The sequence below is a fragment of the Lonchura striata genome, chromosome 6 (assembly GCF_046129695.1).
Source record: "Lonchura striata isolate bLonStr1 chromosome 6, bLonStr1.mat, whole genome shotgun sequence".
Taxonomy (NCBI): Eukaryota; Metazoa; Chordata; class Aves; order Passeriformes; family Estrildidae; genus Lonchura; species Lonchura striata.
Genome location: NC_134608.1, coordinates 61,996,671 through 62,022,947, shown reverse-complemented (window position 1 = coordinate 62,022,947; position 26,277 = coordinate 61,996,671). Strand labels below are relative to the sequence as shown.

General features: G+C 38.5%; 1 protein-coding gene across 2 annotated transcripts in view; it reads right to left on the bottom strand.

Moving 5' to 3' along the window:
• KIF18A (kinesin family member 18A) overlaps nucleotides 1–24,740 on the bottom strand; it is a 30,320-nt gene extending 5,580 nt beyond the window's left edge. The window contains exons 1-14 of one of the 2 annotated variants that reach the window (XM_077784397.1): nucleotides 24,586–24,740; nucleotides 23,420–23,803; nucleotides 22,596–22,753; nucleotides 21,595–21,699; nucleotides 20,579–20,689; nucleotides 17,468–17,665; nucleotides 16,061–16,234; nucleotides 15,092–15,166; nucleotides 14,758–14,867; nucleotides 11,470–11,632; nucleotides 10,788–10,952; nucleotides 10,239–10,360; nucleotides 9,826–10,064; nucleotides 496–976 (exon numbers count right to left, since the gene is read on the bottom strand). In XM_077784397.1, the coding sequence (XP_077640523.1) occupies nucleotides 496–976; nucleotides 9,826–10,064; nucleotides 10,239–10,360; nucleotides 10,788–10,952; nucleotides 11,470–11,632; nucleotides 14,758–14,867; nucleotides 15,092–15,166; nucleotides 16,061–16,234; nucleotides 17,468–17,665; nucleotides 20,579–20,689; nucleotides 21,595–21,699; nucleotides 22,596–22,753; nucleotides 23,420–23,744 (2,426 nt within the window). In that variant the 5' untranslated portion in view covers nucleotides 23,745–23,803; nucleotides 24,586–24,740. Of the gene's footprint in view, nucleotides 1–495; nucleotides 977–9,825; nucleotides 10,065–10,238; nucleotides 10,361–10,787; nucleotides 10,953–11,469; nucleotides 11,633–14,757; nucleotides 14,868–15,091; nucleotides 15,167–16,060; nucleotides 16,235–17,467; nucleotides 17,666–20,578; nucleotides 20,690–21,594; nucleotides 21,700–22,595; nucleotides 22,754–23,419; nucleotides 23,933–24,585 lie in introns of those variants that run through there. The other variant, XM_021539032.2, reaches the window with a different exon arrangement.
• Between the last annotated feature and the right edge of the window lie 1,537 nt (nucleotides 24,741–26,277).

Genomic DNA, 26,277 nt, shown 5'->3' with positions numbered 1-26,277 from the left:
TTGCAAAACATATTCTTGGTAAAAGTCAAGTAAATTTGTTCTTAAATGTAAACAAATATAAAGCAAGTTGAAAACCAAAACTTGAAATTAACTTGATTACCGTTATCTGAGGTAATTTTGCAGACTTCTGACATGCACAGCAGCTTTAGGCATAGCATTTCACAATGTGGAGAGGTTAAGTACCCATTTTAAAGACAGAAAACATAAGACTTATAGAAAGTAACTTGCCTGCGGCATCACAATCAATTTTAAAAATGCTGTATTTTCTTTTTGGTACATATCTTCTAAAATAGGATAAGCTTTCAACTTTATTTGTTGTCACTAACACACTACTGTTTTCAAATAATGGCAAAATTGAATTTGATGTTGATCAGAATTGAGGGTTTGAATGTTGGGTTTATTTATAAAATGGATACAAATGGAAAAACCCAGCTGTAAAGACAGGCAGGATTAAATTACTTGGTAATGTTTCTCACCCATATAAAAGGCAAATACCTTTGCACAATGCTGTTGCTGCATGGCTGTGACTCCTTCTCAGATGAGTAAGCAGACATTTCAGATGTTTCATCTGTACCTTCATAGAGAATGATAGTGGAGTTCATGACAGCCTCGTGGCTCTCGGGGATCACATCACACGTGGTGTCCATGATGCTGCCCTTCCTGGCTGGCACGTGTGCACTGCAGGCACTGACTGCCCCCAGGCCTGCCAGGTGCAAAGCCTCCTTCACCACAGCCTGAGCAGAGTGGCTCTGCACAGCCTTTCTGCACGAGTCTGGAGTATAGACTAGAGGGTAGACCTCCTTGGCAAGAGAATCCTCCAGGTGCTGCAAGCTGCTGTGGCTGGAGGCAGGTGGACTTGGAGCTACCACTGGAGAGTCCATCAGCTTCCTCCTGGTTCTCTTCTGTGGTGGTTCTGTGTATGCTAACACCTGTGTATTGTCATTCTGTTCTTGTGATGTTGTACCAAAAGAGGTGTCTGTCAAACAAGTAATGATGGTTAGCACATCTAACTGCACATACTACCTAAATCTTGTTTCTTCCCTAGCGAGACACGAGCAGAAATTCTTACAAATACTATTTATTTCATATACCTATCAAACTTGATAATGTAAGAGAGATTATTTCCACTGCAGCATTGTCCAAGATGGCATTTGCTGAGACACTCGAAGTATTATAAACGTGACCAGGTTGGTACAGTTAATCCCAGAGGTTAAGGAAATCGTCACAGCTAAGATCTGACACATGACAAGAGGGGATGGAAGAGTAAGAGTATTGAAAATTATTGCACTGCCATGACAAAACTCAGACTTTAAGATGGTACAATCACAGTAACCTAGAGCTGACTCCTGATCAGAGCCAGGTTTTTTCCCCAGCAAGTACTATGCAGAATAATGAGACTGTTGATAAAGGAATGACATAGAACCATCTACAAGGACAAAATTTTCTGACAGTGTAAATGAGAAAATAGTGTTTTGCAAAGGGGCAAACAAAGAAGTTACTGGTATTAGTTACTAGGATCTATCACCCTACTCTACCAACTGTGAGGAACAAAGCTCCTGACTAACAACTTCCCCCTCCCTCAAAAATAAAGCAAGCCATACAGTGTAACTGGCCATTCTCATTCATCCTGATTGAAACAATTTTTCTTTAAGAGTCACAATGGTTTTATTTTGAAGTAAATAGGCCTTTTCTGTCTTACTTTGGCCATTGCCTTTATTACTTTCTCTTACTGAAGCTTTCAGTGAAGGAAGATAATTTTAAGACAGCTCACTGTTCAAATGGTGACTTATACAGTTATAATACCAAAAACCTATGAAATTTCTTTTTTAAACAAATCAAGAGCAGGAGAGGGCTGTCAAAACCCCAAGTGCTTCTATATTTAACTTCCAGCGCAAATTTAAGAAATGAAGCCTAGTATCCTTAAAATGCCTATGGATTGGATCCCCTTCAGCTGGCAGCCAGACTCATACTTCTCCTTTCTGCATTGCCTACTTCATGCCTATGAGCAACTAAACTGCAAAAAGAACTGCTTTTTAAACTGATGCAAGTTACTCAGGAATTAACTATGGTATTCCCAGAACAGTGTTGATAAATATTTATTTCTTCTAAATTTCATTCTATTTGTGCCTCAGACTAAGAAAGCTAGTTTGAACTCCTCAGTCTGAATACTTCTATAGTTCTCTCTCATGTGTTAACACTTAGGGCATTTTAACTGTTCCAAAAACATACTCTGAACACGACAGATTGATTAAAAACATGTATGTATTATATTACTTCACCTCCACAAGCTTGATTTGTTACAGAAAGCAAGGCTTAAATAATTGTAGCTTTTTCTCTGCTTACCATTTCACAGGACCCATTTAATATTGACCTCATTGCCCAGTTGCAACCCAATTTGCCAAGATGCTTTAAAAAAATCTGTTTTCCCCAAGCACTCTCAGAAATCAGATCTCCTGGGAAAAGGCTCAAGTAAGATCCTCATTGATAAAAAGCCAAGGAGGGATCATCTCAACACTGATTTTGCTACACACCTTGGTACTAGACATGCCATATGATTGGATGCCCAGCTAGATGAGATAATGCCCAGTTGGAAGACAGAAAACAGAGCTCTAAAGGACAGCCAAGGATTTAAAGACCACAATGAAACCTAGACCTGCTCCAGGAGGCTACAACAGGTACTACCAAAGTGTGCACAGGTACCAAGTCAATTAGATATAGGCCACAAGACAGTTCTATCTTGCCACAACTTATACAATAATGAAACCATTGAGAAACCAAAGCAAACATTAATTCCTCACTCAGGGGCTCAGTGTTACAATGAACAATGTTTAAACTGCTCATGGGAAAAGCAGTGTGGACAATTACATGAACAATTACATGGAGCTTTGAAGAAACACATAGATGGAAAACTTGGGCCTGAGAGAACTACCTGACATGAAATAACTGAATTGTGAATGGGTACAGCTTGCTTTATATATGTAAAGGACCTTTTCTTTGTTAAAATGCAAAATAGATTATTATCTTATACAGCATCTCATTCAAAGCCAGCTTTCACCAGGTGAAATGCAGCAGGTTGCTGGGATGCTGACTGCAATCTAAACACCAAGCTAATTCAGGATATTCCCCATGAGCAGTGCAATGGAAACAGCAGTAAAACAAGGCCAGAGCATTCCCCAAATGTAATCTTGACCTCCCCCCAAAATAAAAAAAGGCCCACTGTGATAAAGACATATTTCTCCAAGACTTGGTTGGATTTAGTAGTAAACAAGAAACTTATTTATGAACAATTTAAAACATCTACTCTCTGTCACTATCAACAATGCTATGCTTCATTATGTACTTGCTCTTTAAGTTTGTTTTAATAAGTACAATATATACTTCAGTGTAAAAGACTAACAAATCTTAAAAAAAATTCTAATCATCACAACCAAAAATTGAATCCAAACCTTTTTTAAAAATACTTTTGACATCTTATATTCTTAAATACAATAATAAGGTTTATATAATCTAGTGTTTGAAACAACTATCCATTAAATGACTCAGGACACATTTAAAATATTCATTTATTAGTTTTTACTCCTATTTATATGCAGCTGAATGTCTGTTTCAGGAAAAGTGATGGTTAGAATTCTATTAGTCCATTGCTACATTAGGACAGGGAGGTTTCAGTTTCACAAAGTTTGCTTACTGTAAGACACTGAGGTTTTGCTAATGTCCTAAAGTTACTAGAAGAAAGTCTGATGGAGAAACATTTTGGTGGGAGTGCCAAGGTTTAGAAGCTTCTACAGGCCTAAATATTGGAAGCATTTTAAAATTAACTGTAAATATCAGCATTTAAATCATTAACTAAATACGTAAAGAACACAAAAGTACTGCCAACATAAATAATTTGATGAATTCCATCATAATGGAGAGCATTTTGTACTGTAATACAAGTAAACTAATAACAATACTTGCAGGAATTCTATATAAGGCAAATATAAGCTGTTAGTAAAAACAAAGACCTATTTTTAAAATCTATTTATTTCTGGAATGAAACTCATTGTAAAACTAAGTTAAAATCAACAAGCTTTTCTTGTCATTAAAGTCTTGCAAACAATACAAGATACTTAAGGAGTGTCCCTTCCCACAGCTTTTTGTGAGACTATTAGGTTGGTCCTAACACAGTAAACAGGTGAACAAACCAGCAATATCGTATTTAACTTGGCTTCAGTATATAATATAAATCAAATATGATGGACAAAAACAACTCCAAAATCCTAATTCCACTTTAGCTTCTTGTTCTACTGTATATAGCTCCAAACAGTTATGACCTCAGGTAAATAAACATGCAGCAAGAAAAACATTATGACCCACAAAACAAAGAATTGCCACTGCTTCTATTTCCGTCTTAGTAAGGAAGCAAGATATTGAAGCTAGTTGCTAACTGTTTTGTAAGTGTAAAATAGTAGCCTTTTAAGGGCTACTATTGAAAAGGGACTCAGACAACCAAAGTTGCTACAGAAACTCTACTACTTCCATAAATCTCTAAATACATGATACTGAGGATGATACTTGAAGAAGGAAGTAGGGCTATTTACATTTCCTTAAAGAACAAATCCAACTAGCTCCTGAATGGACAGATAATGGTGATCATTAATTATTGTCATTATTTTCCTACTGCGAGATAAACAACATGCTCTAACTATTAAAAATAAAAAATTCAAAGGTGTTTCTTAATAAGGAAGAATATTATGTTTATAGGCTATATTTGCTTCATGTTTTATAGCTACTTCAATCCTTTGCACCAATATCGTCATCATCATAATTCAGTAATATTGTTTATTTTATATACAAAAATGAATCACGTATATGCTTTACAGAACAGCCACAGTTAACTTGATGAAGTAGCTTAAAAGAAAAATTTGGAAGTTTGATTTCCTTAATTAGTACTTTCACACCTATAATGCATCTCTTTAAAAATAAATATTATCCCAAATATATTTTAGAGATCACATATTTGCTGATCCTTAATTTCAGGTTGGTGTTTAAAAAAGATTCTTTAAGATACTATTTAAGAGATTCACTCAGAAATTAAACATAAAAGCCATTGCCCATTGATCAACCACCCCCATTCAGTGATACAAGGTGGTTTTGGTCCTAAGTTTGCTGTATCATTTATCCCAAAAGACTATTCAGAACACTATTCAGAAGTACAGATTTATGTGACAAGAAACACAGCAATATCAGATATTTACAGTCCTGTGCACTAATAGCAGAAGCAGAATGCACTATGTGTGAAACATGAGTCACAGGAAAAGTGAGCAGAGCTCATGGTAAAACAGCTCTGATGAATTGAGTTAGTTCTAATTGATATTAGGGACAAAATAATGGCCAAGACTTGTCTTCTTCTGGAACTCATGCTAATACATGCATAAGGGGATTATTTCTGGAAGCTGTGCTAAATTAAGTCTAGCAGGTTGTTCTGCTAAAGTGAAATTAAATATTAATGTATGCATTTCAATAAACATTTCTGGGCTACCACTCATTGATCAAATTACAATTCTAATCATACGTTTTCATTCCTTTAACAACTGACTCATGGAATTCCAAACTGCAAATGAGGTCTAGTCAATGCATTTCAATTCCTTAATACTCCTGTGACCCAAAGGCATCATCACTGTGATAGCAAGTTTCACAACAGGTTCACAAACAACAGCTGTGAGCTGAAAAAGGCTCAAATCCAGGCTGCATTCTTGCAAGTCCCAGTGATCAGGTGTACTGCTTCATGCAGCATGAGAAAAAAATACTCAGAAGTCACTTGAGACAGTATGGAGAGCTGCTCAGTAAGACAAATCTTTCCTATTCAAGACACATGCTTTTCCTACTTTTTATTAAAATCTTTTGCTGTGTGCAACTATACCTCAATTTTCCCTGCCATACAAAATAAAAAATTGACTTTTCAGATCAGAATGTTTATGACAACGGGAGGCAATGGATGCCTTTTTTTTTTTTTTCCCCTCTATAAATCAATTCCATCCTCTCAGTGGTAACGTACAGTAAGGCTTCTGGAAATGGGATGCTTGAAACAGTGCCAAGAACTTCCCCATTCAAAGAAATACATGCAAGTACCAGTCAGAGCTCTCCACCCATCAGGTTGAACTTGGAATACACTATGGCTCCCCATTAATGAACACTTAAGAATGGGTGCCCAAATACATTCTTCAATTAACTCATGCTTTCTTGGAGACAAAAAATTGTTCATGACATTGCACATTTATAATTACATGAAGCATACACAAGCTTAATATAAATTTTTAATGTATATGTCCAAAAAAAAAATATTGTAAAGCCAGCATTTTCTGTAAAAAGCAACAAATTTAACTTCTGATTAAGGTCAGGATTTTGCAAAAGGTGTTTTACAAAAAGATTTCAAAGGCTAAAGGAAAAAGAAGACAGAAGGTGGTCAACTCCGGTAGTGAAGCCCTCCATCTTCTTTGGCAAAGCATATGATCTTTAATGAGCTTTCACTAGAAATCAAAAGCTGATTCACTAGAATTGACCATCTTGATAATTTGACCATAGAAACAGACATTGAATAAACGGCCAGAAAACATTATCTTTTCCTCCCATACTGCAAATTTAATACTGTTTGGTATATGAGAGACCCTTTCCAAAGGAGTAATCTTTATTACAAAGACTTGGGCATTACTGCAAATCAGCTGAAATTATTTGCTATTTTTGAACTCCTGATTGAAAGAAGGACCTTACAACAAGATCATATCAAAATGACTTAATATAATAAAGTAAGAACATTTAGAATGGTATTCCAAGAACTTATTTCTGTAGAAGACTTTAAAGAAAACTAGAATAAACCCCCCTACCCTTTCACCTTTGCTATCCTTCTCTTTGCAATTTTCAGATTCTCTTCCCACGTCAATTACTGGTTTGACTTTGTTCTTCAGGACCAGTTAAACAAAGGTAGTCAATTCCAAAGAAACACACAAGACCTTAAAGTCCTGCTTTCATAGTTTTACCTATTCTGGAGAACTTATGTAGCTGCTTTGACCTTTTGGAGAATCAAAGTGCTTGTAATCAAAAAAGTTATTTAAAAAATATTTTAATTTTTATGTGAAAACATCCAATAATAATCAATTTGCAACTGAACATTATCATGGTTCTCTCAAAGAACTGCAGGCAAAAGTCTGTGTCATTAAAAAAGTTTCTGCAATGATTACAACCTCATGTTCTGCCACACACAGAATTCAGCACTGTCTTTAAACACAGATGGTCTCCTACACGAGTGCCCACTTCAACACATAGTAACTAAAGAGAGACCTGTAGTTTGTTAATGATTGAAACTTCCAAACTGGATAATGAATGGATACTGCATACATCCCTAGATACGTCCAAGTTCCACAAGAGATACAGTTATTTGTTTTGTAAGCCTACATTGAAGAGAAGTGAACATTTTTCTCATAATGCTTTGTGTTTTATACGAGTGCTATCTCATCTTTGCAGAGGGATTTTACATCAAAAAATTATCTTCCAAATGTGTTAACATAGATTCAAAGCAGCACCTGAGATTTGTTACTAGCAGACCTAGTACACTCTCTTCCTCAATCTAAACACTCCAGACTTACATTTCATAGAAAGGAATCATTGCATTGCTATCAAGCAAACAAACAATTTAAGAGAAGCTATTTAGTTGTGTTTGTGCTGAACAGAAAAAAAAAAACTTCAAGCACTAGTAATTGGATTACTTTTTCCCTCCCCACTTGTATTGAAGCAATTGTATCAACCCCATTAGTATTTTAGGTAACCTTTCCCTAAAGGTTGCAAAATTTGGAAAACAGTTGTTTCTACCATGTTTTATCCTGTATGTAATGAGAGGGGGAAAGGAGTGACAGTAATGTCTCCTATTTCCTCTTGCAAAGGCCAAAAAGGAAATAAAAATAATAAAAATACCACAAAAGATTTTTGTGGTAATCTTCAGGCAAAGGCACAATTTACAACTGAAAAAAGTCTGTTTTAGCTGAAAACTGAAAATAATTTACCTACTTGAACATAAAGTAACAACAACTTTAAATAAACTACAAAGTGAACAACAACTTTAGGATAAGAGAATAATTGGAAAACCTACACAAATTTCCTGAAAACCCCTTAAATAATGTCTAATGACTTTAATAAAATGAAATGTTCATGTTTAAATAGTTGATGTGGAATTTAAATAATAGTAATTTTAATATTTCCCTAAGAACCAACCAGGCCTCTTCCAACACAAAACTTCAAGAAAGGTAGAAAAAGAAGTAGATTAATCAAAAGCTCCAACATAGCTAAGTAACATCAGAAACTAAAATTCACAACAATATAACCTACATATGACAAGATAGACTCATTGCAATAAATATTTTGTTATAAAGGATATTACAGACCTTCTGGATTAGTGTCCCTATCTATTCTGTCAGAAAACACAAGTACCTCTACACAAAAAAAAACCAGTTTCTAAAAACATATGCCTATGATTTAAAATAAATATTAGCTTTCAATCTTGCTGAAAGAATCCCTGACTAACATGGGCAGAATAAGTGTAAGCATGCAAATCTGCTAACTTCCTTTTCCTTCCCTCTGCAGAAACAAAAGCAAACACACATTAAAAAGAAAAGCCAACCCAAATTAAAATCAAAGCCACTCATGAATAAAACTCTCAAACCAACCAAAACACAAACAAACCAAACAACTCCAACCCACTTGCCAACAGTCTGAACTTCACACTGCAGACAGCAAGACACAGTCTATCAACTATTTGGTACCATCAACAGCAACAAAAACACATGTTAAAAAATCACAGACACTCCTAATGAGAAGATGGACAATACATGGTTTTGATACAATAATTGCCAAGTTATAAAGAAGAAAGTTATCAAAAGGAGGAAACTCATTTCACAGTTCACCAGGGGTCAATGCTCTTTCTGGAACTACCAGCTTGTGAGAAGCTGAAGTACTTTTTGAAGCAGTATTTATCTCTTTTTCTCTTGTTACCTATGGATGTCTGTCAGTTACAGATTATTAGCAGTAATGAGAAAGCCTCAGGGTGTTGAGTGCTCTCTGGCCGCAGCACAAAACACAAGCATGGGCCCCAGAGCTTGCACTATCAGGATGAAATTTGGCATGTAATCCAGCAGAACAGCACTGACTGTGAGGATTCTTCATCCCTTTTTACCCAGACTATGCTCCAGGGCAACTCACTTGACAGTTGAAGAAAAGCCAGCTTCATAGAGTTATAGGGGGAAAAAATGGGGCTATCAGGATAAAAGCCAGTTCCATGGTAGATATGGCAAGTCCTTTGATTCCTGGAAATAAACTTCTAAAATATTGTAGTAAATTTATTCCAAGAGAATCTGTAATTAATACTAAATCACATCTCCCTCAAGGCTATTGGAAATTACACAAAACTATACCTGCTTAACGTTTCAAGCCACTCTAACAGAATTATAACCAACCAACACCATGATTCCTTTCCCATCAATGTCACATGAAAGATTCAAATGCAATTTTTAATAGCACTCACAGGATCTATGAACATTGATACATGGGGTACATTATAACAAGAGGATTAATTCACCTGTTACAGTATATGCCTAGCCATTGAAAAAGTAAATATCTTGCATATATCTAATTAAGAATGGTGTAAAATTCACAGAAAGTGGGCCTGAGACTCAATTTTACATTTGGCTTCAGTATCTGCAGAAGTGCACATCTGTGTTTATGGATTATCAATATCTGACTGTTGCAGGAGATATTTACAAGTATTTCCAACAGAGAAAAACTGAATGATACACTTACTGCATGGGGTGTTTGGTCTGCTCACAAGCTCTGGGAAGGAAAAGATAGCTGACATTTCTACTTCATGGTTTTGATTTTGCTTCTTTTCTTCAGCCTGGTCAGCCCAAGCTACTGATTTTTGTCTTTGAATCAGCTGCTCAACCTCTGCATATTCAGTCTCATTTAAGTCATTTGTCAAGCCAGCTTCTTTCAACATCAGGTATTGCTTGCGAAGCACTGGAAGTGCAGTATTTAGTACTCTGTAAAACAGCAAGAGGCAAGACAAGTTCCCTTAAGGAAACACATTTTTAATCCAGAAAACAAGCTTGAGAAAAATCTTGCTTATTTCAATTAAAACTAAATTCTCTAAATAGGTCTTCTCAAGTTAGGAGTGCCAGAACATCTCATCCCACCCGCCAAGAAATCATACTTACTTTTCTGTTTGCTTATTATACTGATCTTGAAGGGATACCAGAGTCAACATGTGCTCAATCTGGGCTTTAAGGGCCTGAACTTCTAGGTTTAAATGGCAATATTGCAGATCTTGATAAAGTTCCTTTAGGAAATTAGAAATAAAATGAAAATCAAACAGCTGTACATCAAACTGGTAGGAAGAAACTAAAACTTCAACTAAAAATAATATTAGACCAGTCTATATTGAAAAGTAAAGATGGAGTGGAGCTATATTATTTTAATAAAGTTTTACAGTAGAAAAGTAGGAATTATTTGATTTTTATTGACATGCATAAATGTAACTTTGTAGATTCCTTTGACTAATAGTATGTGTGCTGCAATCAGCATTAAAAATCCAACAGGCACACATGGATGCTTATCTATGCATGCCCAAACATGTTTGCCTCTTTTTGTATACTCCCTCCATATATTTTACTTTATTTTTATTAAGCTGTTCTTAACTCGGAGGTTTTACCCTTTTTCCAATTCTCCCCCCATCCCCAACCATGGCAAAGTTAGAGGCATTTTACTTTTGGGATGCACCCATCTTGACCCAGGAGGTGCATTTCATTTTCAACACGGTGCAGCCATTTGGTGTTTTCCTCAAAAAGATTGGTCTGCTCTTCTTTCTTCTTCTGCATGCGTACATAGTGGCTGTTAAGTGCTGAAAGCCTTAGATCCCGCTTGCAAGTGGCCTAAAAAAAAAATCCCCCCCCCACCCAGAAATAATCAACATTTAAGGTGGAAACTTTCAAATTATGTCTACCAAATTCTCTTTCTTTGTAAAGATTTTTTTCCTTATTTTTATATAACATAACCAAATAATTCCTAGCAACTCAAGCATGTCCTACAAAAAGCATTAAGTAAAAAGGAAAATCCTCTATCTTCAAACATCACTCTTCTGATGTCTGTACTGTTTCTGAACTATGACAACTAGAAGGCACAAAACCAGCAACAGCAAGCTGGACATAGGCAAGGTAGTGTCCTAACAAGGCAAAGGGTACCCTTTTCTATTTAAAAGACAGCTATACTCTGTCCTTAACCTCCATAAACAGGTCACTACATCAATAGTCATAGAGGAGTGATAATCTGTGTGTCCCATTTTTATGAAATATTTATGCCTTAATTCATTACACAATTGCTTCAGAAACACTCACACAAGTATACCAAAATGAAGAGCTGAGACCCTGAACTACATTACAGAAAACTCACCTTTTCTACTCTTTCTTCAGAGCACATAAGTTGAATTTGTTCATGACACTGATTCTGGTAATATTTCTTTAGTATATTTTCTTTCAGTTTCTTTTCCACCCTGAGGTACTCTTTTCTGATTTCCTCACGGTTTGCAAAAACATTTTTAAGTATTTCTTTGTACCTAAACCCAAAGGATAATAATTAATTATTTATTGAAGACTTTTTATAACTATCTCTTTGATAGGGAAATTTTAAATTCCAAATTAATAAAATAAAGAAATTAAAAGGAAATAAGTAAAGCCTATTATAGATAGGCACTAAATAAAATGTCAGTAGATCAGTAAGAATTTTATGTATTTGAACTGAAAATGGGATGTGAAATTTTGAATGAGTCACTAAAAATAAATCTTATCATAATTATGAAGACAACATAAGACTTATGTGAAGAAGCTTCAGATGCCTTTCTCTTAACACCAGAAGATTCTAAACACCCATGTTCTCTACTTTTTACATCAATTTATTAAACAGATCAGACTACTGTTGCCATAGACACACAAGGTGCTCAAAACCCTGCTAGCTATCCTCAAAAAAAGGAAAACCACAAAGGTCTGCGGATACTCACTTTCCCTGAGGGCACTGTACAATTTCCATCACTAATGGACGACAAAAATCAGAACTTTCACATGTTTTAGGCTAACATACTAGGCTAACACGAGGGAAAACCAAACTGTGGTAGATAGTACTCAAGGAGTTATTGAGTAACCAGTTATCTGGGTACCCCTGGTCTGCAGCACAAGGCAGAATAACAAGAACAAGAAGACCTGGAAGCATTGCCATACTGCAATATAACTTTCACTGGTGGTACTTTCTCACTTCACTCCTGAATACTGAAATTTTACAGTACAGAATAGCCAAAAATTCACTGTACATCTCAATAACAACCAACCTCATGTATAAGGTATTTCATTACATCCTACGTTGTTGGAACTTTACATAAAAATCAAAGTTTAACATGCAAGTGTTCTAAAGACATACAACATTTGAGGTTATACAGTTTTCAGTATTAAAAAAACCAATACAATGAAAAACTGTAAAAATGCTAAAAAAACCTAGGTTCAGCTCCAGAACAAGTTAGAGACGTTCTTGTAATGTACTTGACTTCTTGCCAGTGTTTCAGAAATAGTAATTCTATTTCAGTCTAAAGTTTGACTGAGTCTTTTATTCTGAATGTTTTACTACTTGTCTTTTAAAAAGAAACAGAATTAAGAAAATAATTCTTCTCTGCAGATTTAGAAATAAAAGAGGCTTTCACTGAGTGTCTAGAGGATGCTATCATATCTAAGTAAAATGTGTACTAAAACACTCACAGAATTTATAAGTGCTATTACTTTAAGGAGCAGTAATAGGTTAATGGCTGGAGTCCATGACCTCTGAGGTATTTTCTAACCTAAAAGATTCCATAATAATGAAAAAGTCAACTGCAGAGTATCAGAGCTCTTACCTCACACTGTTCCTATCTATATAATTATTGATTGATTGCACACTGCTTGGAGAATTTTTGTCCTCCATATTATCCACAGAAATATGCTTCTTTCCAGCTGCTTGGGAAACAGCAATAACGAAACAAAGTGCATTCTCCAAGTTTCCATCACAGTAAAAAACTGTGTAAAAAAATTCAGAGGAGGGTGGAGATTCTGATTCTTTGTATCCTGCTTATGAGGAGCCATGACTGCTAAACCAACCTTTGGTGTACTTATATTCATCAATGTTCCAAATGAAGCATAAAGTATAGAAGCCTTTGTGGATTCAGTCTTTCAATTAGCACATTTTTGTGTCCACTGTCTACCCTAATAGGCTCAAGACTTGAAGGGTTGGCAGAGAGCCCATCTCCAAGCTTCGGCAGAAGGAGGAATGACTTTTAGGTTTGAAGAAGCAAGTGGTACTCAGTAAGTCTCTTTCAGGTAACAGTGATGCAAAAAACCATGGGTGGTTGGACTGAAATACAAGATAATGGAAAAGGCTCTCTTCCCTGTCCCAACTAAAAGGAAGAAGGCACCACAATACCTTCAAAACCTGTAAATGAATGGGAGAAATCAACTCATTACCCACACTACATTGCTGTGATGAATCTGGCAGGATACTCCCCTGAGAAAGAAGAGAATGAGACCTCCACATCATTTCTGACATCCAGAGGGACTGGGATAGGTTTACACATTGCCCTTGGGATTTTCCATAACAATGAAATGCAAAGGAACATTCTCTGACCAGCGAACCTTGGCATGGAATATGTCCAGCCTTTTGAAAAGATATTTTAGAGACCTTGCCCTTGACTGACTCTTCCCACACACAAAGAATGAAATAAAGGGCAAATCACAGGAAATTAAATCAATCTTAAAGACATACAGTGCAAAAATATGCAGGAAAACTGTCAGAACTATCAACATGACTTCGGAGCCCACACTTCTTTTGAAAATTTAATTCAAATAACCTGAATGAAAGGGTTTATTGAAATGTCTGGAATGCCACTAAAATAAAGCAGAGTTAAAGAATATCTTGCTTTGAATGGTTTCTTACTATACCTCAGAAAGTTTTCCAGGTTAAAAACCAGCACATTCAAAGGGCCAAATAAAAAAAAAAAAAGTTAGCTGAGTCAACTTAGACTTTCTGAATGTGTCTCTGCATATCTCATCTTTCTGACAATTACTTGCCTTTCTCTTCAAAACCTATCCTCTTCACTGAATACAGTGACTTCTGCAACAAATTGATACTTCACATTTGAGTTCGTTACATTTTGTGTTCTCTCATGAGACTGTCACATGAAAAAAGATCGACAGGAACATTACCAGAAAGAAAAAGAGGCCAAGAAGTATTAAAGCAATAGAAAATAAGGAACCTACAAACATAAAGCGAACCCTTTATATAAAACCTTCCAGGTTTTGTCTCTCTCAAGCCTTGCAGGAAAGATCCCACTCAAATCAGTGCCTGCCAACAGTTGCAGAGCTGCTGTCATTTATGCAAAACTGCATTCTGCCTACCCACAAACACAACCTGTTCAGGAGCTTTGCTGGAAGCCAGCATTCCTATGCTCCTTCCTGTCACGTGTCATTTCCTACGTCCTCCCCTTTAGTTTTAAAACCACCACCAAGTTGTTCTAAAAAGAACCAACACGTCAGGCAAAGCCATACCTAGATCTAAGTAAAGCAATGTTAAAATGAGAAAACCAATACTGAAAAGAGTAGGTTTGTTTTACAAATGCTTTTACAAGTTAAACAAACTCCAGCTTGGAAGCAAATGTGATTCATTTACCTTTCTATTTCCATTCGCTGGTTGTTTGAACGTTCTGCAGTATTATGAATTTCAGGAATGCTTGCTTGCTTTTCTTCATATTCTCTCAGTTTCTCCTTCAGCATTAGGATCTAAACCAAAAGAGGCGCCTTTCAGTTGAGATATGTTTTTTTGTTTGTTTCCCAATATTATAATTCTGTGCTGATATTGAACAGTTTTACAAATGGCAGCAGGTGATATTCCTCTCGGAAGACAAAATTTTCTTCCTTCAAAATACATTAGACCCATATTACCTTACAGATTTAATCCCATCAACTATTTATTATATTCAAAGTTAACAGATTTTTTTACATACCTCTTTCTTTTGTTCATTGCAAATTTTAGCATACTGGCTTATGTGATTGTCCAAACTAACAACATTGCTCTTCAACTGCAAAGAAACAAATTAGAATTTAAAGGCAGCTCCTTCATGTGTTCATGCATAATAAGCATGCTGTGTTTATGTACTACATAGTTACACATACACTATGTTATGAGGAAAGAGATTAATAAAATTCTGACTTGCACAATGAGAATATGACAGCTTTTGCTGTCATCTGTTGCACACCCATGGCCAGGACATTTCCCTCAACAAATCAAGAATAATTTCATTTCCATATGCATGCACATTTTGCAATTATTCAGACTAGTTTTACTATTTAGATGTCTGTCTTGTGCATTTTATTATAAAAGCTACCATTAAGTATGCAACAAATGGAAACTACAGTGAACCCTGTACAGTGAACCCAGTGAATCACAGAAAAATAATTAGGAGCTGCAATAAAAAAAGATGATGAAAAATAAAATTAAGCAATAGAGAGCAGAAAAGGACATTCCAGTTTTTAATTTATCAAGACAATCTTGCTGAGCTTCTTGACTCCAGCTGAATTCTACCTGTACAAACCTGGATTGGCTCTTGTACAACTGGTCAGAAATGTCTAATATACTTTTCAGTTCTCTGAGAAAGTAATAGCGAAACAGTGGAAAAGGATGTGAATTCTACCAGCTTTCCAAATTTCATGCTCACAAAACAAACTGTTTCAAACTGGCAGCATCATCTCATTAAGGAAGTTATGCTGCTTTTAGGCCAGATCTAGGATTTACTATGTCTCCGCTACACCTATCAGTCAGATAAGAAAGAGCTGACTGTAAAGAAAGAAGATGCAACAGAACAAATTTTTGAGTCAGAAGGGAAGCAAAATATAATATTCCAAAAGAAATTATTTTTCTTTTAATACTACCCTATTGTACTTTGACAAGAGATCAGTAAAAGCAATATACGCACAGAAGACTTGATATCCTTTGCCCGGTTTGCATACTTCAGAGTATTATAGGTATCATCATAAAACAAAGAAGATGGGCTAATAGCAGCTATCATTACTGTTCTGCAGTTTCCTCCAAGAGAATCCTTCAATAAACGAGTAAGTTTGCTGTTTCGATAAGGAATGTGTTTCTTGCTCTAGAAAGAGTGATAGATATTTGCATGGTTTAGTTAACTGTACTTTAAATAAAAGTCTGCTTCGAATTTCAACAGTAATACAAAACATGACAAACAGCCATGAAACTTTTCTTTGACATAAGCAATTTTTCTTTGAAGTGTCTGTACATCTTAAACAGTTTAAGTCTCTTGGAACTGTTCAGCACCCTTCCAACATATGTATTAGCTAAGTTACCTTCTGATGTCTGGATATGTAACTCCTATTTCTGTGATGGGACAACTAACAGAAAAGGTAAACTACATTAAATTACTTTCAGTTTACAAAATCATCCACATTGGAAAGAACCTCTAAAATCCCTCTAATTAAATTCTGCTGCTCAAAGCAGGGTCAGCTAAAGTAAGATAGCAAGGATTATGCCCAGTAGAGTTTTGATTACCTCCAAGAATGGAGATTTCATACCTTTCCAGGCAACACATACTCTGCTTTGTGAAGCTACAGAATTTTCATCTCATGATACCAAGTTTGGTCACTAGGAACCCAATCTCATATCAAGTAAATCAATGTGATTCTTCCATACATCTGTGGTACAGATTTTTTTAACTCCACCTTCCCCTCCAACAAGATGGTGATGAGGAAATGCAGCATCAGGAAGGGAAATTAAATCTGATTTTCTCCCAGCATATTTGAAGGAGGAATTTGCTAGTTGAGCAGAAGGACAAAAAGAGTGTTATGGTAGACAATGGACTTCACTTATGCAAAGGCTCAAGTTTTATCATTCCTTGTCTTGAGCTGGTGAGCCAGATCAGGAGACTGACTCACTGCTTTGAGCAGGGATGTGTGTGTGTATGGATGTATGTGAGATCCCAAAAGAACAACTTGGAAGAGGTGCTGTTTTGTCCTACAAAAGCTGCTCCCCCCTATGATTAAAGGTTAATTGTAAGGTTATTCATGTACTTATGCAAGCTTTCCTATAGATGCTTCATTTTGCAGAAGCTAGATAAGAAAAGCAGGTACCATTCATCTTTGATGCTATCCTTAGGCAGCTGCACATCATTTTTGATATTTCTCACTCACTGGGACTGTCTTTCAGCTATCACAGATACAATGGTGGAAAGCCTTAAGACAATCTTATATGAGAATGATGATGTGAGCAGCATCAACAATGTAACCCAAATTATTCAGTCAGCTGATCACTTTTTAAAATGTTTTCAGAACCCTAGGAGGCCAAGACTGCATGGGCACGCAGCACATACCTTTGGATCTGCCAGGGCATTAATGACATTTCCAAGAGCCAGCAGTGACCGGTTAATATTTGTTCCTTCCACAAAACGAGCCCCCTTGGCACTGGTTGCATTGGCACGTTCAGACCCTGCCAGGTCAATGAGAGACATTTTGGCAATACGGATGTTTTGATTAATGCTAGCTGTTTTGTCTTGCTGCCGAAGGTAAATCTACAATTAAAAAAAAAAATAAGAAGAAAACAAAAAGTGACCACTAACCAATCTAAGCAGTAAATTAATTTCATAGTGCAACAACTGTTTTAAGACATTTGTATTGTGTCTCCTGCCACTTTCCCTTCACTTAAGTGGAGCACAAGGTACTTTGTTCTCTCACATCCTGCTGCAGAGGATTAAGCAACCAACTGGCCCAGGCTCACAAAGCAGCAATGATAAGTGACTTTTTTTTACAGGAAAAAATTAATTTCACAGCTCTTGATTCTTCTGCACCAAAAATGCATTATCACACTCCTGAACTTTAAACTGAAAGAGGTGTTCCTTTTTCAAATGCACATTTAGGAGTACACCATAAAGAGATGTATAGGGATAAACCAGGAAACGGCTGACCTTTCAGTGATTTAGATTTAATTGTATCTTCCATTAATAGGAAACAATACCCATTTACTGCTGTGAATATACACTCCAGGATCTTTTCAAATGTGATGCCTCCTGAAGCCATTTGCTCCCCTTCACCCCATCCTTCCTGAAATTTTCATGTACAAAGATGGACAAATAAATAAATGCTTCTGCTTCCTTCTGCTGGTGAATGTATTCTTTCGTCAGGTTTATAAGGAAGCAGGCAAAGCATGAACATACAGTCAGTAAGAAGAATCAAAGTTATCCTTAGATGGCTTTATACTTTTACAGTACCTATTTCTGCTTCTTTTGTGTTGAGTGCCCTGCCATTTGTTAATACGGCTAATGGTTACTGACACATTCATGAATGCCCTTCTGGACAGTGAATTAGGAAAGAGCTGCCATGAACACAAGGCGACTGACTAGTAAAAACAGTATCTCACTACCTCTGTAGCTTTAAGTTTTGTACACGAGAAGTGAAGTCTTCATAGTACCTTGTAACAGAAAATAAATCGACAAGTATTGTGAAATAATAAAATAAAATTAGTATGACTTGCCATGAAACATAAATCTATTTCAAACAGATATATTTCTATATCAAACAGTACAACTAAGTTCAGTTGTACTGCTTCCAGTATAATAGACAAAAAAATAAGAACCTCAGGCTGGGAACATGCTACCAGAACAACACAGTAACTATCATTAATGAAGGAGGGAAAGGTAGGGTGACAGCCAAACTGTGTTATATGACTCAAGCTTTTATAAGAATTCAAAAGATACAGGAAATGCCCCAAAGCAGAACACTCTCAATAGAACAGTGCAGCAATTCAGATTTTCCTCTCAGATGCAGTAATTGCCTGACCCAGATAGATATTTCAAACCTAAGACATATGGTACAGTAAAGCAAAACTTGCATCTGTAAAATCAGCTAAGAAGGTCCTGGGCCAAGACTTACCAATTTCTGAGTCAGGTTATTTTTAGCTTTTCTTATTAACTTTATGGGATCAGGATATTATCTGAAACTATCTCTACAAAAAAGCAACTCTTAAAAAATAATAGCAACATTAAAAATGAAGAGCAATCACGACAGCACTGGGGATTTCTCATGCTTACATCTCTAGAAACAAAGACAATTCCGCTATGCAGAATGTCACAGATTTGTGGAAACAGATGAGAAACTCAAGAGATTTATTTAATTGCTTGCCGCTTGTAGAAACGTACTGAGAAAAAGCCTGCCAGATAATAAAATGCAGAGCTTTTTCCTAAGAAAAGGTGAGGGAGATAAGAGATACCAGCAAGTAAACAACCAGAAATCAGCAGCTCACTCTGATCTGTCTGCAGCACTGTACCTGGAGCCTTTCTAAAGGCAGCACACATCCCTGACAATGCACCTCTCAACCCAAACCACTTCAAGAGAAGTCTTTGTGCAATCCTGTACAATGCAGAGCAAGGGCAGGCTCAGGGGAAATTCAAAACAGGAAGGGCAAGTGCAAACATAAGTTTAAGGTATATAGGAAAACAGAAGCTTTTAGAATGGCAATGACTTTTGTTCTGTTCCATACTTAGAAGCTGTCTTTTTTTAAACTTTCTTATAGTTATTTCGCATTGTGTAAGTCTGTAGATACTGTTAAAAACTTCCCAACAGTTAAGAGCTCTAATGCAAAGACCAGAATCAAATGTACTTTTATATTTTTCAACCCAGAGTGGAATTGAATAAATCAAGATACTGCTTTGCAGTAATTAACAGCAAATCGGGAAAAAAAAAAAAAGACATTGTTGATAACAGGACTAGTTTTTAAACACCACAGGTGTATTTAAAAAGAGAAGACAGAAGAATAAGGCAGTGTAGCCAACCCTGAAAATCTCTGGAGAAGTCTTAAGTTTTAGCATATTTGTACAACTCATTCAAAACTCCTTTCTGAAAACTAAGAATCATCACCTCACTTTTCTAAAACTTGATCCATACCAGGATATTAGAAAATCACTTTATTATCAAAATTAACATTAACTAAGAAAGTAAAACACAAAAGTACTATTTGAGATTCTTAGTTTCTAGTCAGACATAAACTGCATTCTGTAAATTATTTTTTCCAAAGAAATGCTAAGCAACATCATGATACCAAAAAGCATTAAAAAAACCAATAACAACTTTCAGTTTTTAAGATTACAATATGCAAGTCTATGAGTTTTAAATTACCATTTTACATAAGCTATTTCCTCTAAGGAATATAAGTTAAGAAGGTATAAGTACATATTTTATATATAAGTTCAAACAACTGGAATTCGAGATCTTGTCACTGAATTCCTTTTTTCTAACATAAACATTGAGAACCATTACACACTTCCAAGGAAAAAGGAGTAACAAGAAGAGTAAACTGAAAGCCTTCAATCCTCCCTTCCCCAAACTGAGGTTCAACACCGTTTAAAAGCAAAAGCTTCCATTGTATTCATCTTTAAACAAAACCTGCAGCTCCCAGTAAAGACCACTGTTGACTGGCTGTGTCATCTTACCTGAAAGACAGCATGGGACCGGGAAGAGGAGGCATTAACATCTGTGGGATGCTGGGTTCTATTTTTGTTTCCATAATCCAGCATCTGAAGGATCTCCTCTGCTGATTTAGGCTTTAAGAGTAGAACACATAAATATATAAGTTTCTTTCCTTTTCCATCCATTATAGGAATACACTGATTCGAAAATACATTTACTTTAACATTTGCCTTCAAAAAAAATTAAACTTCAAATTTTAGCTACCTAGAAGTAAGAAATTTCCTGGTTTTGAATTGAGGCACGTCAAATATTCTCAGCTAAAAAGCAGTAAGGTATGAGAAGCAAGCACTTAAGTGCAGCAACTTAAATCAGAAAATATTTTTAGATTGGAATGTCTGGACTTAAATTAGTATACCACTATTCAATGCTTTACTACAAGAGAAGTCTTTTCCTCACAAGACTCAAGGTTTGGGAAGAAGTATGTTCACAGAGCTAGGCAAGCTTAGAATATTGTTTCCTGTCACAGCACGTAACACACACAAAGCTGCAAGAAAATAGGTCCACAGGAATGGATATTCAGATTGGAAAACTAAATTCTATCACTGACCTTACCAAAGAATTGCTGTGCTGGTCTGGAAAAGTAAGTTAACATGGAACTCTTAAAACATGGTTATTTACAAACAAAAACAACCTTTAGACTTCACAGCTGTGTAGAGCACTCCAAGGTGGTAATGAAGGCAATGCCAAGATATTTTAGCCCAAAAACAAATCTTCCAAAATCTGCTGGATAAGCATCAAGTCAATGTACCCTTTTGATATCAAAGACTGAATGCTTCTATATTTTCATTCAACAAGACTAGCAGGTTTTTTTCCACAATGTACTTTTAACTAATTAATTAGATTTTCAAGTTACTGGTGCTTATTGCCAGAAAAAAACCCACTAGGAAATGATCAAATTCCATTAAACTCTCACATAGAACAATGGGAATGTTCTCAAATATCTCAAGCACATTTTAAGTTTCTAGAGATATTTACACACCTGATGCAGTGTCAGACCTTGAACTACCACCCCTTGCTGGCCATCCTCACGAACAGCCAGAGGTCCAGAGTTGACCAGCAGATCACGAATCTGTTCATTGTAAACCTTTGAAAGGAAATGAAAAAGATATTTTTATAAAAATATCTTCCCATAGCTGACAGAATTAAATAAACAGAATTCACCAGTCTTTTTTAATACTCCTTTAGGACAAAGAAAAGAATTCTGGCTATAATTTTTTTACATTTTCCCCATACCAAGCTTAAATATTCAATTCATATGATTTCTTTTTAGATTTTAGGAGTAATTATTTTTAGTAAATAATCTTTATTCTTTATTGAAAAAATTACCTTTTTTTACAAAAAAACAGTTTTGCAACAAGCATGAATGCAAAGCATTTGGTTTTCCCCATTGTGTATCACAATCCCTACTTCAGTGACATTTCTTAGTTCAAACCTACTTCTGTTAAAATTTTTAAATCTCTTATTTCTTGGTCTGTAGAAGCATATGGCAAGGCAAACTTTCCCCATCTCCTTCTACCCCTCCCAAGTACCAACTAGAGTCCATTAAGACACTGAAGGAGCTAAAAAGATAACCATTTGACTAGCACCCTTCAGCAACAGTGCCAAAACATTTATTTGTAAAAACAGAAGACCATTTTGTGGTGCTTTTTCACAGTATTACAGGATGTTACTGTGAAGTCCTAAAATATTACCCTGAAATGATATTTCCTTGTACACATCAACAGATGCTCAGAGGCAAGACACAAATCATGAACAATCAGTAAGTATGGTAGAAGTGGTGTTTTTTGGGCAGCATTCTGTAAAACAGTGATAGGTGCCTAGGAACACAAATCACCAACAAGGAACACCAACAAGGCAGTTCCACTCCTATAAGGACACCTTTTGTCAAGCCCCAGAAAGGACCAGAGGAAAGCAAAACCAGCTTGTCTTTACTTACAAATATGACTTATTCAAAGCAACATATAAAATGCAGGAACTCACCTCCAAATAAGAGACAGCAACATCACATGTTTTATCATCTTTTATTTGATCCATGCGTTTATAAAGTGTGACCATAGTTAAATACATGACTCCAGGATCTTCAGGAGAACCTAACATTGTGTGAGTCTTTCCAGCTCCTGTTGCACCATATGCAAGCACTGAATTTCCCCCAAACAACGACAAAACAAAAACATGTAACTTATTTGTAAGCTAATCAGGAACACCAAAGACAAAAGAACATTTATAGACCTCTGTCATTCTGCACAACTGTTTCATAAATAGATAGTTTCTTACTTAAACTTTACCTTTCAGATCTCTAATTAGAGATGTTTCCAAATAACATTTTCGAATTTTCAGTTCAAAATTCATTCACTGCTACGTCACATAAAAATATTATTTACTTACTCTCATAACCCTAAGCCATCAACTTATTGCTGATAGGCATTTCAATTCCTCACCAGAGTCCAGCAGCCAATTAAAAAGCCCCAAGATCTTAAAGAGTTCATAAAGCAGCTTATGTCATACACTCAGTGACACAACTGCTTCTGCTTGAATAACTCTAGAGGACTCCCATTATCACATATATTTTAGATAAAATTCCCAAGTCTATTATAACCTTAACACAAACTTATTTTTAAAATGGAGTAGAGCTATCTAACTTCTATATGCTAAAATGTCAGCCTTTCATATCTGTGAATTAAATCACAATGCTTTATTTCTATCTCAGGCTTTTTTAACGCTCCTGCAGCTATTGGACAGAATGGTACAAATGTTGAGAAATCCCCGTAAGTTTTTCAATTAAATAAGATAAATAACAAAGTTACCTGTACAGTTATATCCATTTAGGAAGCCATCAATTAGATTTTTGGTAGTATGCTCAAAAACTTCCAACTGGGATGAGCTGTCATCAAAAATGGCATCAAACATGAACTTCAGGTCTTTCCTTTGTCTTTTATTGATATCCCTATGGATCACTCTCCTTCTGCTGAAGAAGCCAACCTCTTCCTCCTTTGGGTCAAAGACCAGCACGTGCTGGTCAATGACACGCACCACCCTGCTGAAGCTGCCCTGCTTTTCTTTCTGGCTCTCTGGCCGGACACGGACCACCACTTTGACATGGCTGCAGACATCTTCCCTGGCTGGAGTCATCCCTCCTGCTCCCCAGCCTCACTGCCAGCACTCGGTCAGATCCAGCAGCTGAATCCTTTCTGCAATTGACACAGAGAACATTTATTTCAATATGAGCCTTCACTCTTTCCAGCCATTCACACATTCGGTCAGGGCCCTGTGCTGGGCCCATCCCTTGTCATGGGACTGCCCCAGGGCAGCGAGGCTTTGGGAAGCTCTGTAAGCGCCCCAAAGGATGACTGAACTCAGCACAGCTCTCAGAAAGCCGACCAGCACTGCCCCAGGGAACTCTGAAGTTCATTTCACAATTCAAATACTCAATGCCCTACAGGCTTCCCTCTATAGCAGACCCAGCTTTCAGACCGGACACCACGTTTCTGTGGGCTAAAGCCAGCAGCCTTTCCCGTGTTGCCCTCCCTGGACAGACACAGCCACGTCGCAGGGAGCGTTGAAGAGCTGAAGCGGGATTTAGGTGAAGGTGCCCGGCACGGGCCGCAGTGACCGACACGAGCGGGATTTCCTCGCATATCCCATTTCTGCGGTTCCCAGCGGCTGCGCTCACCCCAGCGGCGGACACGGCGCAGCTCCCGCTGCCGGCCCAGGGCCGGCTCCTCTCCCGGCCGAGCCGCTGCCGGCCCGCCCGGCTCCGCGGCAGCGCCTGGCCCCGCGGGCCGCTCCTCCCCGGGGCACGGCGCCGGGCCGGGCCCTGCGGCCGGAGCGCTCCAGGGCCGGCCGCAGAGCCGCTGCCGGGCTCCGCCTGCGGCCGGGGCTCCGCTCCCCGTGCCCGGGGCTCGGCCGGCCGTGCCCGGGCCGTGCCCGCTCCCTCGCCGGGCCGTGCCCGCTCCCTCGCTCCGTCTCTCACCGGACCGTGCTCGCTCTCTCGCTCCGTCTCTCGCTCCGTCTCTCCCCGAGCCGTGCTCGCTGTCTCGCTCTGCTCTCCCCGAGCCGTGCCCGCTCTCTCTCTCGCTCTCTCGCTCTGCTCTCCCCGGGCCGTGCCCGCTCTCTCTCTCGCTCTCTCGCTCTCTCGCTCTCTCGCTCTGCTCTCCCCGGGCCGTGCCCGCTCTCTCTCTCGCTCTCTCGCTCCGCTCTCCCCGCGGCCGCACCAGCACCAACCGCCATCCGCCGGCCGCGGGATTCAAACCCGGCCAGGCCGCGCTCCTCGCCTTCCCATTGGCTGTGGCCTGTGACGTCACCGGAGCGCCGGCGGTAAGTGCGTGAGGCCGGGCGCGCGGGGGGCGGCGGCGGGGCCCGCGGGGAGGGAAGAGAGGGCGCGGAGGGAAGGGCGGCCGGCGTGAGGGAAGGGAGGCGCTCCCGGGGCGGCCTCTGCTCCGCGTATCGGTCCGGCCCGGCCCGGCTTGGCCGGGGACAGCCCCCGGCCGCTCCTCCCGCTCGGGCCCGGCGCGGGCCGCGGCCGCTGCCGCTGCTCCGGTCGGCTCTGACCGAAAGTGCTTCGGGCGGGGATTTTGTCCTCGCTGCTTTAGCGCAGGGCCGATCCCAGGGCGGCAGCCTGCAGTGGGGCCCGGTTCCCTTCTGGCGAGCACTGTTAGAGAAATGAAATGAAATCCGGCCGGCGTGCTCGCCGCTGAGATCTCCCGTGGGCAGGAGGCCGTGGCTGTGAGCGGAGTCCCTCGCGTCACCCCCGGGCCGGGCAGGGGATGGTGGCCCTGGTCCCGTTCAGCCGCTCCTCGCCCTCACAGAGGGGCCGGGACAGAAGGGGAAGGGTGGGAAGGCAGAAACAGCGGCTGAGTGGAGAGAGTTTCACGGGGGAGTCAAAGGCTGTGCAGGCAGGCAGAGCAAAACAAGGAATGCCTTCCCCTGGTCCAGCCATCTCCAGGAGAGCGGGGCCCATCGCAGATAACAGTGGTCACTTGGGAACACCAATGCCACCACCCCAGTCGTCCTCTTCCCGCGTTTCTGTCCGGATTACCGTGTCCTTTGGTCTGGAATATCCCTTGGGTGCATCTGGGTCTCCTGCCCAGCTGTGTCTCCTCCGTGCTGTGCCAGCAGAAATCCAAACCAGCCCCAGCTCAGCTGCTGGGGAGAAAATTAACTCCAGCCCGGGCAAAACCAGCAGAGCACACCATGGTCATAGATGTGTTTTCTGTAGGCACACTATGGCTTGTGGTGAAACACACACCTGCGTGTCTGCCCAAAGCTAGAGTGAGGTGCACTTGCAAATTTAAGCTGGGGGAATTACTGTAAAGTCCCTGTAGTCTGTATTGGAAGCAAAGACTACAAATTAGATTTTACCAGTCTACCTCACTGCTCAATGAAAAGTCAGTTCCAGTAAGTCCACACATAAAGAAAATACCTGAAATATGTAATTACTCAAAATACAATATAAAAGTCTCAGAAAAACACTAGATGAGATATTCCTATTTGTGTAAAAAGGTTTGGAGAAATTTCTTAACCCACGCCACTGAATCACCTTTATGTCAGGCTCCATCTGTAGAATTCTTACTCATGTAAATAATATAGGGCTTGAATTCCTGTTTTCTCCAGTGATTTTTAAACCTTTGCATTTCACTTGAAAAAGAGAAAAAGGGAATCTCAG